This window comes from Eschscholzia californica, unplaced genomic scaffold (genome assembly GCF_041429995.1).
Source record: "Eschscholzia californica isolate CP2 unplaced genomic scaffold, dmEscCali1.0.p SCAF_5, whole genome shotgun sequence".
In the NCBI taxonomy this organism is placed as follows: domain Eukaryota; kingdom Viridiplantae; phylum Streptophyta; class Magnoliopsida; order Ranunculales; family Papaveraceae; genus Eschscholzia; species Eschscholzia californica.
This window is the reverse complement of record NW_028238472.1, coordinates 37,397,391-37,409,262: the sequence shown is the minus strand read 5'-3', so window position 1 is coordinate 37,409,262 and position 11,872 is coordinate 37,397,391. Positions and strand designations below refer to the sequence as shown.

At 35.7% G+C, this 11,872-nt stretch overlaps 1 protein-coding gene across 1 annotated transcript; it reads right to left on the bottom strand.

Moving 5' to 3' along the window:
* Positions 1-8,793: 8,793 nt before the first annotated feature.
* RPS17 (ribosomal protein S17) lies at positions 8,794-9,472 on the bottom strand. Its single transcript, XM_086641758.1, has one exon. It carries the CDS (start codon positions 9,403-9,405, stop codon positions 8,926-8,928), a length of 480 nt encoding a protein of 159 aa, XP_086497884.1. The 5' UTR covers positions 9,406-9,472; the 3' UTR covers positions 8,794-8,925.
* Positions 9,473-11,872: the final 2,400 nt, after the last annotated feature.

The following is an 11,872-nucleotide window of genomic DNA, read 5'->3' as shown; positions in this document are numbered from 1 at the left end:
TGTAAACTTCTGAACAAATCTTAGTTTGTCTCAACAATTTGTAAATTTCTGAACAAATCTGTTTTTGCTTAGACATTGTTTTGCCAAAATATTTCGCATTTTTCTCGTTTGCATTTCACATAGGCAAACTAACACAAACATTTTGGTTACAACCTTTTTCGATTTGTCTTGTGAAAAACTAAATGGTTTTCGCATTTTTTGTTTTGCTTTCGTCATAAATATTAAGACTAAAGCATTTTTTATTTGTCATTTACAAAAATTAAAATGTTATGCATATTATCCTTTGTATTTAACAAATCCGTTAACAAACAAATAATATTTTGACTAATACATTATATATGTTGTTAAGAACATAATTATATATGTCGTCAACATTTTATAATAAGTTGATGCATTATTATAGATATTGTCAACATTTTATAACAACACAATGATATATGTTGTCAACATATAAGGGTAAAAACAGAATTATGAAAAAAATATGTTATCTTGTTAACAACATATTTACATATGTCGTCAACATTTTGAAAAATGTTAAAAAATGGGTTTTTTGGCATTATTATTTTTTAGTGAGTTTTTTTCCTATTAGGGTCTAGAATATTGGGTTTTTCACTCATTAATAGCCCCCAACTTTATGACCAGCTTCCTACCTAGCCTCATATTTTATCAAAAATACCCTGATGGCCTCATTTTTTAGCTACCGTTATAACACCGTTAACTAGTCATCATTTCTCTCTCCCCCATCTCATCACCTCTCTCTGCCATCTCACCTTCTCGCCACTTCATCGTCTTCTCTGGCGAAGGTCGCCAGCCGGCCAATTTCCGGCCGGCGACCTTCAAACATTTAAAAAAAAAATATTCTCTCTCTCTCTCTAAAGAAAAGAAAAAATAATATTTTTTTACTCTCTCCTTTCTCTTTCTAGATCTGATTCGAACAGACCTTTGAAGGTCTGTTCGACAGATCTGGTTCACGGGGAACCAGATCTAGAGAGAGAAAAAGAAAATTTTAGAGAGAGAGAGGGAATATATTTTTTTTACTCTCTCTAGATCTGGTTCGAACAGACTTTTGAAGGTCTGTTCTACAGATCTGGTTCATGGGGAACCAGATCTAGAGAGAGAAAGGAGAGTAAAAAAAAATTTTTTTTAGAGAAAGATGTAGGGGAAAAAAAAGTTTTTTTAAAATGTTTGAAGGTCGTCGGTCGGCGACCTTCGCCGGAGAAGACGATAAAGTGGCGAGAAGATGAGGTGGCAGAGAGATGTGATGAGATGATGACTAGTTAACGATGTTATAACGGTAACTCAAAAGGGGGGTCATCTGGGTATTTTTGATAAAGTAGGGGGCTAGGCAAGAAGCTAGTCATAAAGTTGGGGGCTATTTGGAAAATAACCCATTTAAAATTGTTAACTCAAATTTGGTCTTCCATCAATGACCAACTGGAAAATTTAAATTTAATTCCATATTTGTGGAGAGTTTCCTGTGACCCCTTAGTCAAAATTAATCGTTAGTCTTCTTTTTTAACTTTTAATTTCAAAAGTAATTATTCCTTTCTTTCCTCTCTCTCCATAACCGCTTTTCCTAAGTAAACCTCTCAGGGAACTTCATTGCTTCTCCGCAGGAAGGGTCTTCCCTTCGCGGACCCTTCGTCGGATTCATTTTCTTCGTTTCTAAATAAAGGTTATTTTCTTTTTTAGTCTACAGGGCCTGTTTTTGTTGATCTTTAGGATCTTTTTGTTATTTTCGTATTTCTGCAGGATCGAGTGTTTGATCGTGGACAAACATTGAGAGTTTCTTCAACAACTTACAACTCTCTCCACCGATGAACCGGAACCAGCTACAACCCAAAGTTCATCCCAAGAAGTTCAATCCGTAAACTATAGACGTGATTTCTTGGGACACATCTTAACACTTTGTAGAAGAAGAATCAAGTTGATGCAATTATTGGAAGTAACCACCGTCAATGCTAGACAAGAACTCATTATGAGCAAGGTACAACCAAAATACAAAGAAGAGTTGAAAGTTATCCCATTCAAGGAGGCCGGGGCTCGTTTTGCAACCCAGATTTCGGCTGAAGAAGAAGAGGTGCAGACGGAGAACTGCACGCCGACGCCGACGGCGAGAAGAGAAGGAGGTGGAAGAAGCAGCGGTTATAGAACCACCCACATATGGACGTGGAGACTGCACCAGAAAAGCAGCCCACCAGATAGATCAGGCAGCTCTGGAGGCACCCCAAGTGAGCATAACTTGACATGTATGTCTGTTATTGGTTGTGTCTTTTGTTTTTCAGCTTCATAATGTAATTCTCATTAGCCTTTTGGCCTATAAATGAAGTTTGATTCCAAAAAGATTAAAATAAAGTAATTATTCACTATTAAGTTGGACTAACGAAATCATAATTTTAGAGGCTAACATTTAAAATGTTGGAAAATATGAGAATCAAATTTTTGTGTTGGTCACAATAAGAATTAATCTTTTCAAATTTGACATGAAGGTCTTCAGACTAAGTTTCGATCAGTTTTGCAGTTACCCCATTTGTTGCCACACTAATAGCCTCGGCACATCATCGTTAAATCCATGAATGATTCTCAATCCCGACCCATGACAGTTCAACCCAAATAACTTCATCAATGGGATTTTGTTATACACGGTGAAGCTATTTGTCATCCACACGGTATGTTATACACACCGCACCCAAGATGTTTAATTACTACTAAGACGCGTTTCTCATATCTCTCATTAAAGGGTGTCATTCGATAACGCTTGTCTAGTAGATACCCCGCTAACCCGAGTGAGCATTCAAATATCTGTCCTGCTGAACTCAACACACCTTCATCCCAAATTTGGTCAGAAATTTGTAGAGGGAATCTATCGACCAAACCCCTTTAGGTTTTTGTTTTTTAGTTGTTTACTGGCGACCCCTTTAGAATTTCGGTAGCCAACTACAAGAACTGTAGCGATTTATACCCTTATACTAGTGTTTATAGCGGATAACGACATCTAATGTCTAACACTAGTATCCCCAAGATCATCATGCAAAACTAGTAATTAACTAATAAGAAGATAGTAGATTACCTTAACCGCTATTTCCTTCGAGCTAGTTGAATAGATTAAAGAAGACCAAGAGCTTCAAACGTAGCTCCTCTACTTGGGACACCGAATAGTGTATTTAATCTCCCTCCTTGAAAGCTCGCTAGCACTCCAATGGTGGTTTGATAATAAGAAGACCTTCTTCTTGCTTGACTAGAAGATAGCTTGGGAATTAACTCATTTTCTCCTCTCTACTTGATGTGGTAGAGTAAGAAAGCTTAGAGAGAAATTCCACACCTTATTCTCTACTCTAAAAGTGTTTATATAGAATCCTAATAAGAATCCACCTCCTTTTAGGTTTCCTAAAACACCATTTAGAATAAGATTTAGGGAAATTATCGAAAATAACAACTATTGATATTTTCTCAATTCCCTAAGGAGGAGGTGTCCAAACACCACGAAAATTGTCATATATAATGGTTATTATATCAGCAACTAACCCACCAAAATTCAGCCCAATCCGAGTCCTAGAAGTACCCGAATCGGTCTAGGCCCAAAACCCTTATTTCGGGCCTTTTTGCTATCTTTTGCCCAAATTTTATTTAGGCCTGTGAGATATGTTTATGGGACATTCCCAATGTTACATCACACTCCCACTAGTCATATCATCCGATTAAATACCCATTCTTATGTGTAACCCGATGTAGGATCCGATCGAAGTTAGCCGCGAATTACTTCGTAATTCGACGATCGTAGTTGGTTTCTAGCTAAACACTACGACCCCTAAATCAATCGGACTTGATGATCTTCTTCACCAATCGTCCTAGCCGACATGTAGCTCGCATTGCTATCTTGGTCGAAGGACATCTCCTTCAACTCCTTCAAGAACCGTAAGAGAACTATCGGTAAGATGATAGTGGTAGCATGCATTTCTCCCACGATTCTCTTAGGGTTTCGGTAGTTGGTTATTGAAACCCTAAAGGGATCGCCGGTAACAAACTACCAATGATAATGGTAGCATGCATCTCAGCTTATATAGTCACTGAAGTTCTAATCCCGCTGTCTCACCGTCTTCTCTTTCTAATTCTGAAATAATGGATACCGCTAACATTGATAACTGCCTTAATATCAAACCTGCTTAAGTGACCAGCCTTGCTTTTGTGATCAACCCTGCCAAACGTGTTCAAAATTTCGAATTGAGAAAGCGTAGGTCGCAGACCGGGTTTGATATTTACTCATATTTAAGACACTTTCAACACCTTTGATATTCGTGAATGGAGTTACGAGAAATCATTAATTTCAGAGAAGAACAACTAATGATCAAAAAAAACTTTTTTTCCCGTAGTTGTGTGAATTAATAAAATAAAGACTATCTTTTTTATGTGTCGCTTTGAACAAAAACGATCACATGTATTTGGTTATTTTGTTAAGGCCAGCGCTTTGGGGAAATGTTTCCAGGGTGTGAAATTTTAAAAGGAATATACAAAATTTTGAAAATTTTTCGGGGAAACATATTTTATGGGGCATACGTTTCAAAATAAAAATAAAAACCCTCCACCTCACCTCACTCTCTCTCCACCTCACCTCTCTCTCTTCTCCGACCAGGTCGCTAGCCGGAAATTTTCTGGACGCCGACCATGAAAAAAAAAAATTCACAGAAATTTTTTCCAGCCGGCGACCTGGTCGGAGAAGAGAGAGAGTGGTGGGGAGAGAAGATGTGGTGGAGAGAGAAGATGAGGGGGGGAGAATGAGGTGGAGAGAGAGTGAGGTGAGGGGGATGGTTTTTTATTTTTATTTTTATTCTCTTCTAACAACTTACAAAATAAAATTGTCAAACAAAATTGACCAATTTTTGACCCAATCTTCACACCCCGGAAACTATTTAACTTTCCCAAAACGCTGGCCTTTTGTCAATACTCTTCTTAATCTCGAGAATTTGGCCAAGGATCACACTTTAATTCATATGAATGGGTATAAACCTCTAACGTTTGTGAAAATTAGCAATTTTTGAAGAAAAATTTGGGACAACCTCAAATTCCAAAATTATTAAAAGATAACTATGGACATGCACCCAAATGAGTATATTGTTGAAATATCAAAATTGTTGGGTGTTGTTCAAGATAGAACCTGCTTAACAACAAGAAGAGCTTATGAACCATGTCAGAAAGAGTATTATTAAACAATCATGAAAGAGAGGTAAGAAAAAAGGTTTTTTTATCTCATTTCTTTGCTTTTCAACAAACAAAAATCTCATCACCTTTGCATTGATGAACCAATATTTGAAAAGGCTTCTGGAACAAAATCATTGAAAGAGACTTGGAATAGTTTCAAAAACTCATTTAGAGATGTAAAAGTTTGTCTCCGAGTGATGTTTGGTGAATTTAAAAGGTCGAACAGGATTGATAATGAACTTGACTAAGATAATGTCTTAATGATACTATTTAATGTAATCAAATAAAAAGATTTGGTGAAACATGTAATGATGTTATTGATAGATAAAATTTGGCCTTCCTTAATGCCCAATTTTTATAATGTAGTCGTGGTTATTAAAGAGCCAAGAGATTTATAATCTGTAACAATAGATGAATTGGTCGGAACATTACGAATTCATGAACAAATGACTAATAAAAAATGTTACAAGCTCTTCAAATCCGTTTTAGATCAAGTACTTCAAGCAAAACTTATTTTCGAAGAAAAACACTACACAACTCAAAGACGAAGAAAATATAAAAATTGTGCTAGAAGTTATGATAACCGTGGAAGTCAAAGAACGATAAGAAAATTTTGTGAGAAGAAAGAACAAATGAGCCGGGAGGAAGGGAAAATTTTAGTGAAAACCTTTATAATGTGTGTCATAGATGTAAGAGGAGTGGTGATAGAGATAGATGGATAGATGGGTGCAACCTTAAAATACGTATATGAGGCATTAAAGGAAGCATTCTAATGGAAAATTTTGATTTGGCATGTCCTTAGTAAAGGCTCTAGCGGGGAGCTTGAATAATCCGTGTCTAATCAAAATTGGTTCCACTTTTCAAATATTAACAAGTGCAGTTAAGTGAAGGTAATGTTCAATGTATTTCCTAACCTTTTTAATGTCTTTTATAATGTTTTTTTAGGGTCATTACAGTTAAAGCGTTCAATAAGTCCAAAAGTAAAGGTAGTATGTGTTGTCAACGGTTAGTTTTATGGATACAAGGGTTATATTCTTATTTTTTGAGGAGATTCAGATTTTTTTCAACAACTATTCAAACAATCAATATTTGCGCGATGCAACTACACTAATAGCTGTGACGCCTAAAGGCTAATGGAGTGATTCTTAGCTTTTACTAGAGTAATACTAGTGGTTCTCTAAATTATAAGAGCATCTCCGATGCAAGATTGAAATTGAAAAAGTAAGTTTCACACTTTTTTGAGTGTTTTACGAAAAACTCTATCTAATGCAAAACTCGATTTGAGTCTTAAGATGATGTGGCAATATTTAATTTAAGATGTCATAAGAAAAAAATCAACATTTGAGATTAGAGATGTCTTTGAAATTCTAAGATGTCCACTCAATATTAAGCACAAAACTACCCATATAGGAAAAACACCTAAGTAACTTATAAGTTTTTTTTTTAAGTTTTTAGAGCGTAGCCGTGAAGATGTCTTTGAAATTTAGGATCTCAATTGTGCCATCTATGAAAGAGAATCTCAATTAAGACTTCACTCATAAGGCAATTTAAGTTTTTTTTAGTACACCAAGTGGTGAATGCAGTGATTGTAATAACTTAGTTTAGTAATGAATGTCAACACAATCGAAGTATTGAATTTTTTTTTTGAAATTGTTAGCGTGCCTCGAACCCTTGATCGGCAAGTATTGAAGTTGTTGATGAAACTAATCTTGTTGAGAATGATGCAGAGAAAAATGTAGATCTTGCTTTAATATTTGGTTGTGATGAACTTGATGAATCAGTCTGACACTCCGCACTTTGATACCTGGGCTAGCAACCATATTTGCGAAAAAACAAAATTGTTTGTTGAAGTGAATGAAAACCCCCGAAGCTTCATTCGTAACTCCCAAAACTTCTTCGTTGTGACTATGTTCCATCCCACATTTCATAGGGAACCTCAAAGTAGCTCTGGTGCTTTCATGATCAAAAGTATAATATCTACAACATCTCCCCTCATTGCCCTGCTGGTTTTAAATTGGAGGTCCACACTTAACACGAGCAACACACAACGACGGGTTCCTATGTAGGAGTAGAGTACCAAGCTATAGCCTAAAGCACATAATCTATTAATCTTGAAGAAATATGCATTAAAAAGTTTCTTTCAAGATCTCCTATCTATACTACAAACTCTCAGGTGGTAAACATCCTCTGGAATCTGAACACTACTAGCCCATGACCAAGTTCAAACAGTACAAGTTCATAATTCTAATATGAAATAGAAGTTTTATGTGCTAAGGCTCTTAGTCTAGCATTGGTTATGAATACCTTCCAGGACTATGTTAAAATGTAACACTTGGTCTTACTGTTTGCTAGCCTTCGAGTGATTTTGGCCCCTAGATTGGTTGCGCCTAGATTGGTTAGACAGAGAAACTTAAGGTGGTTTAGGACTAGAGTAGTTGACACAAATGATGCTTAAATGAAGGACAATATATCTAGTATTGCAGCTAGTATAACATCAAATGGTCTTAGTCCCACTGCTTATGAAAATTACTTCGGGGTCGGTTTAGCACCTAAATAAGCCTGGGATGGTCTAGAGCATAACCAAGTCAAACAGAAAACCTTATGCATGTGCAACTAAACTAGTAGACTTGGATAGTGCATAAATCAAGAAGAATATAGCTATTTGCCTAGTATTTAGATGAGCGCTACACCAATTTTCGAATGGAAAATGTATTTCATTGTTTGTTTAACACCAAATCAGATTTTACTGCCAAAATTTCTTACCACGAACCAGCTAATGCAGTTATATGTTTATACATACAAGTCTTCAACTACTATCTTGGATCATTCAACATTCTGAAAAGAACTAACCAACAAAAGCTCATAAAAAGAGCTCAAATTCATTCTACCTCATTTGTATAACCAAAATTTCGTAAAACTTGCAGCGAAATTTTCAGTCCAGAAGCAATAGTATCAAACATAACTATAGGAACGATCAAAATAGAAAGTAGACATAGCAAAACAGCTTCCATTAGAGAGGTTGAGTCAACAACTTCCTACTACAACAATTTGATCCTCTCACTTTGTACTGAAACATGCCAATGACAGAATCTAGGATAGAAAAATCCAAGCCTAGTAAAGAAATCATGGCATCTCATCAATGAAAACATATATTTAGCATATAAAGCAAGAACCCCACAATAAAATTCAAATAATAAGCTAAATTAAACATTTAGAATTCATGATACCTTATAATTAGATCAAGTCAAGTTATACCAACAACCAAACCCTCTCATCAATGTAATTGTGATAACCCCACATATGGTAGCGTCCGGAGCCTAGGCTATAAGGTTAAAGCTCAAGCTTAGTAAGTGTTGAGGCCTTCTGGGTGAGCTCGTGGAGCCTTCACCAAAAACAAAACCCTGCACCTGTGGGCTTGGGCCTGAGGTGTCTAAAGCGGAGACAATATCGAAAACTACTAAGGCTTGGGCCGGGGCATTGTTGTAGTTCCCTTCAAAGTCACTCAAGTAACCCTAAATTGAACAATGATAAACCAGCACTGGGGCATAATTTCAGTATATACATAACAAAAACAAATAAATAACCAGACATTAACAGTAAAATTGAACATATTGAAACTTCATTGAAACCATAAATCAAATCTAGTCAAGTAACACAGTACAATTGAAACATCAGAATTGAGTACAAAATAAAAGAAATACAGACCAAAATGAAGCTCCTTTTTGTCTCTCATTCAACTTGTTGAGACTCCAATGGAATTCCCAACTCCTCCTTGACAACAGTAGGAGTAGCAGAAGGATTCAAAACTCTAACAGGTGCTGGAATAGCAAGAAAAGCTTTAGTCTTACTAATAGGTCTACTTTTCTCAAGTTGAACAATATCCCCAACTTTGAATTGATTTTCAGGATCATGAGCTTGGTACTTCTTCTTCTTCCTTACCCTTCTTTTGTACTTTGGATGAGGAGCAAGACGAACAACTTCAACAGCAACAGTCTTGTCATTAGTTGCACAAACAACCTTTCCTTGCATAGTTTTTATGGCTCGAATTACAGGGAGAAATGAAGGTCGAGATGGATTAGAAGTTGAAAGAGAAGAAGAGGGTTTCTTGAGAAGATGAATGGGTGATGAACCATTGATGAAATCTGAGCTTATTTTCAGAGATTTTAGTGGGGGAAGTTGAAGAAGTGCGGAAGGAGATGTTAACAACATTGTTGCTGTTTGAAGAGATAGAAAGGGTTCTCTTCTTCCTTTTTATCTTTGTGGATATGAAATTTGGGGGATTTTTATTGTTATCCAAATTGGAGTTGTCAGGAGGAATTGGTTCTCGTTCTATCGCTATAATCCGAAATTGGGCTGGGAAACTGGCACCGGTATTTTCCTAGCCGGATCGGGCCAGTCGGCAAGGTCAATTGAAAGAACAGATGGGGTCATTCATTGTGTGGATCCGGTCGGGTAAATACTAAGGGGGGGGGGGGGGGGGGGGGGGGGGGGTAGTGGAGCAAGACTTTCGCGGACTCTTGAGAGTCCGCGAAAGTCTGTGGCATTCAAATCCAGACATTTGAGAGTCCACGAAAGTCTGAGGCATTCAAATCCAGACATTTGAGAGTCCACGAAAGTCTGAGGCATTCAAATCCAGACATTTGAGAGTCTATGAAAGTCCGAGGCATTCGATTGTAGACAAAATATGTCCCAGACTTTGGTGGACTTCATAGTTTGATGAATTTGTGAAGGATTTGGGACAAATTTGGAAGCCAAAATGTCTTTCAAAAAACAAAAGACATTTGAAGTCCATCATGTGATCAAAAAACAATAATAATATTAAAATAATAAATGTCTGCCAAATGTCCATCAATGTCCACAAATATTCACAGATGTTTACGAAAGTCGAAAAATATATTTTTGAAATGTTAGTATAAATATATTATTTCATGTGATTAAACAATAATAATAATATTAAAATAATAAATGTCTACCAAATGTCCATCAATGTCCACAAATATTCACAGATGTCTACGAAAGTCGAAAAATATATTTTTGAAATGTTAGTATAAATATATTATTTCATGTGATTAAACAATAATAATAATATTAAAATAATAAATGTCTACCAAATGTCCATCAATGTCCACAAATATTCACAGATGTCTACGAAAGTCGAAAAATATATTTTTGAAATGTTAGTATAAACATATTATTTCATGTGATTAAACAATAATAATAATATTAAAATAGTAAATGTCTACCAAATGTCCATCAATGTCCACAAATATTCACAGATGTTTACGAAAGTCGAAAAATATATATTTGAAATGTTAGTATTAATATATTATTTCATGTGATTAAATAATAATAATAATATTAAAATAATAAATGTCTACCAAATGTCCATCAATGTCCACAAATATTCACAGATGTCTACGAAAGTCGAAAAATATATTTTTGAAATGTTAGTATAAACATATTATTTCATGTGATTAAACAATAATAATAATATTAAAATAGTAAATGTCTACCAAATGTCCATCAATGTCCACAAATATTCACAGATGTTTACGAAAGTCGAAAAATATATTTTTGAAATGTTAGTATTAATATATTATTTCATGTGATTAAATAATAATAATAATATTAAAATAATAAATGTCTACCAAATGTCCATCAATGTCCACAAATATTCACAGATGTCTACAAAAGTCGAAAAATATATTTTTGATTAGCACAAATATAATATGCATTACACATTTTGTCAATGGACTCAAGATCTTAAAATGTCCCCAGGACATTTTGTCTATGGATCAAATGTCTTGAAATGTCTATAAAGACATTTTGTCTACAAACTCTCAATGTCTTGAAAATGTCTATGAACACATGTTGTCTATAATAACTCATCCGAAATGTCTTGAAATGTCTACGGGACATTTTGTCTATGAAAGTCTGTGAAAGTCCCGCTCCACTACCCCCCCCTAAGATTGGGCTGCACATTACCGGTTCACGAATCCAAACTCGAATGAACTTGACGGAATATAAGCCAACCGGGCGTCGGGCAACCTAAAATTAAAATAACTTTAAAAATAATTAAACAAAAATTCAATGTCCTCGTGTAGAGAGTGTGAATTTCTACATCGACCTGAAAGTGAAAAGAGAGAGTCCAGATGACATCATTCAGAAAACATGGGCATTCCACTTACACGACCATTAATGGCGGTAAGGTGTTAATGGGAAACGACACTCGTTGTAAGGTGGTTGAAATTGGTACTATTCAAATCAAGAGGCACGATGGTGTTGTGAGGACTATAACAGACATCAGACATGTTCCAGATTTGAAGAGGAATTTAATCTCTTTGGAACTCTGGATGATAATGGTTGTAGATATACGGGTGAAAGTGGTGTTCTTCGGATTTCTAAGGGGATTCTTACAGTTATGGAGGGGTTGAAGAAGAATGGTCTATATGTGCTACAGGGTAACACGGTAACCGGATCTATAACGGTATCGTTATCAAACAAGAAAGTTGAGATTACCAAGCTATGACATATGCGGTTAGTGCATATGAACGAAAGGGGGATGGCTATACTGAGCAAGCAGGGTTTACTCTGTGGATAGAAGGTTGGAAAACTGGAATTCTGTGAACATTGCGTCTTCGGGAAGCAATTTCGGATTAAGTTCAGTACAACGGTT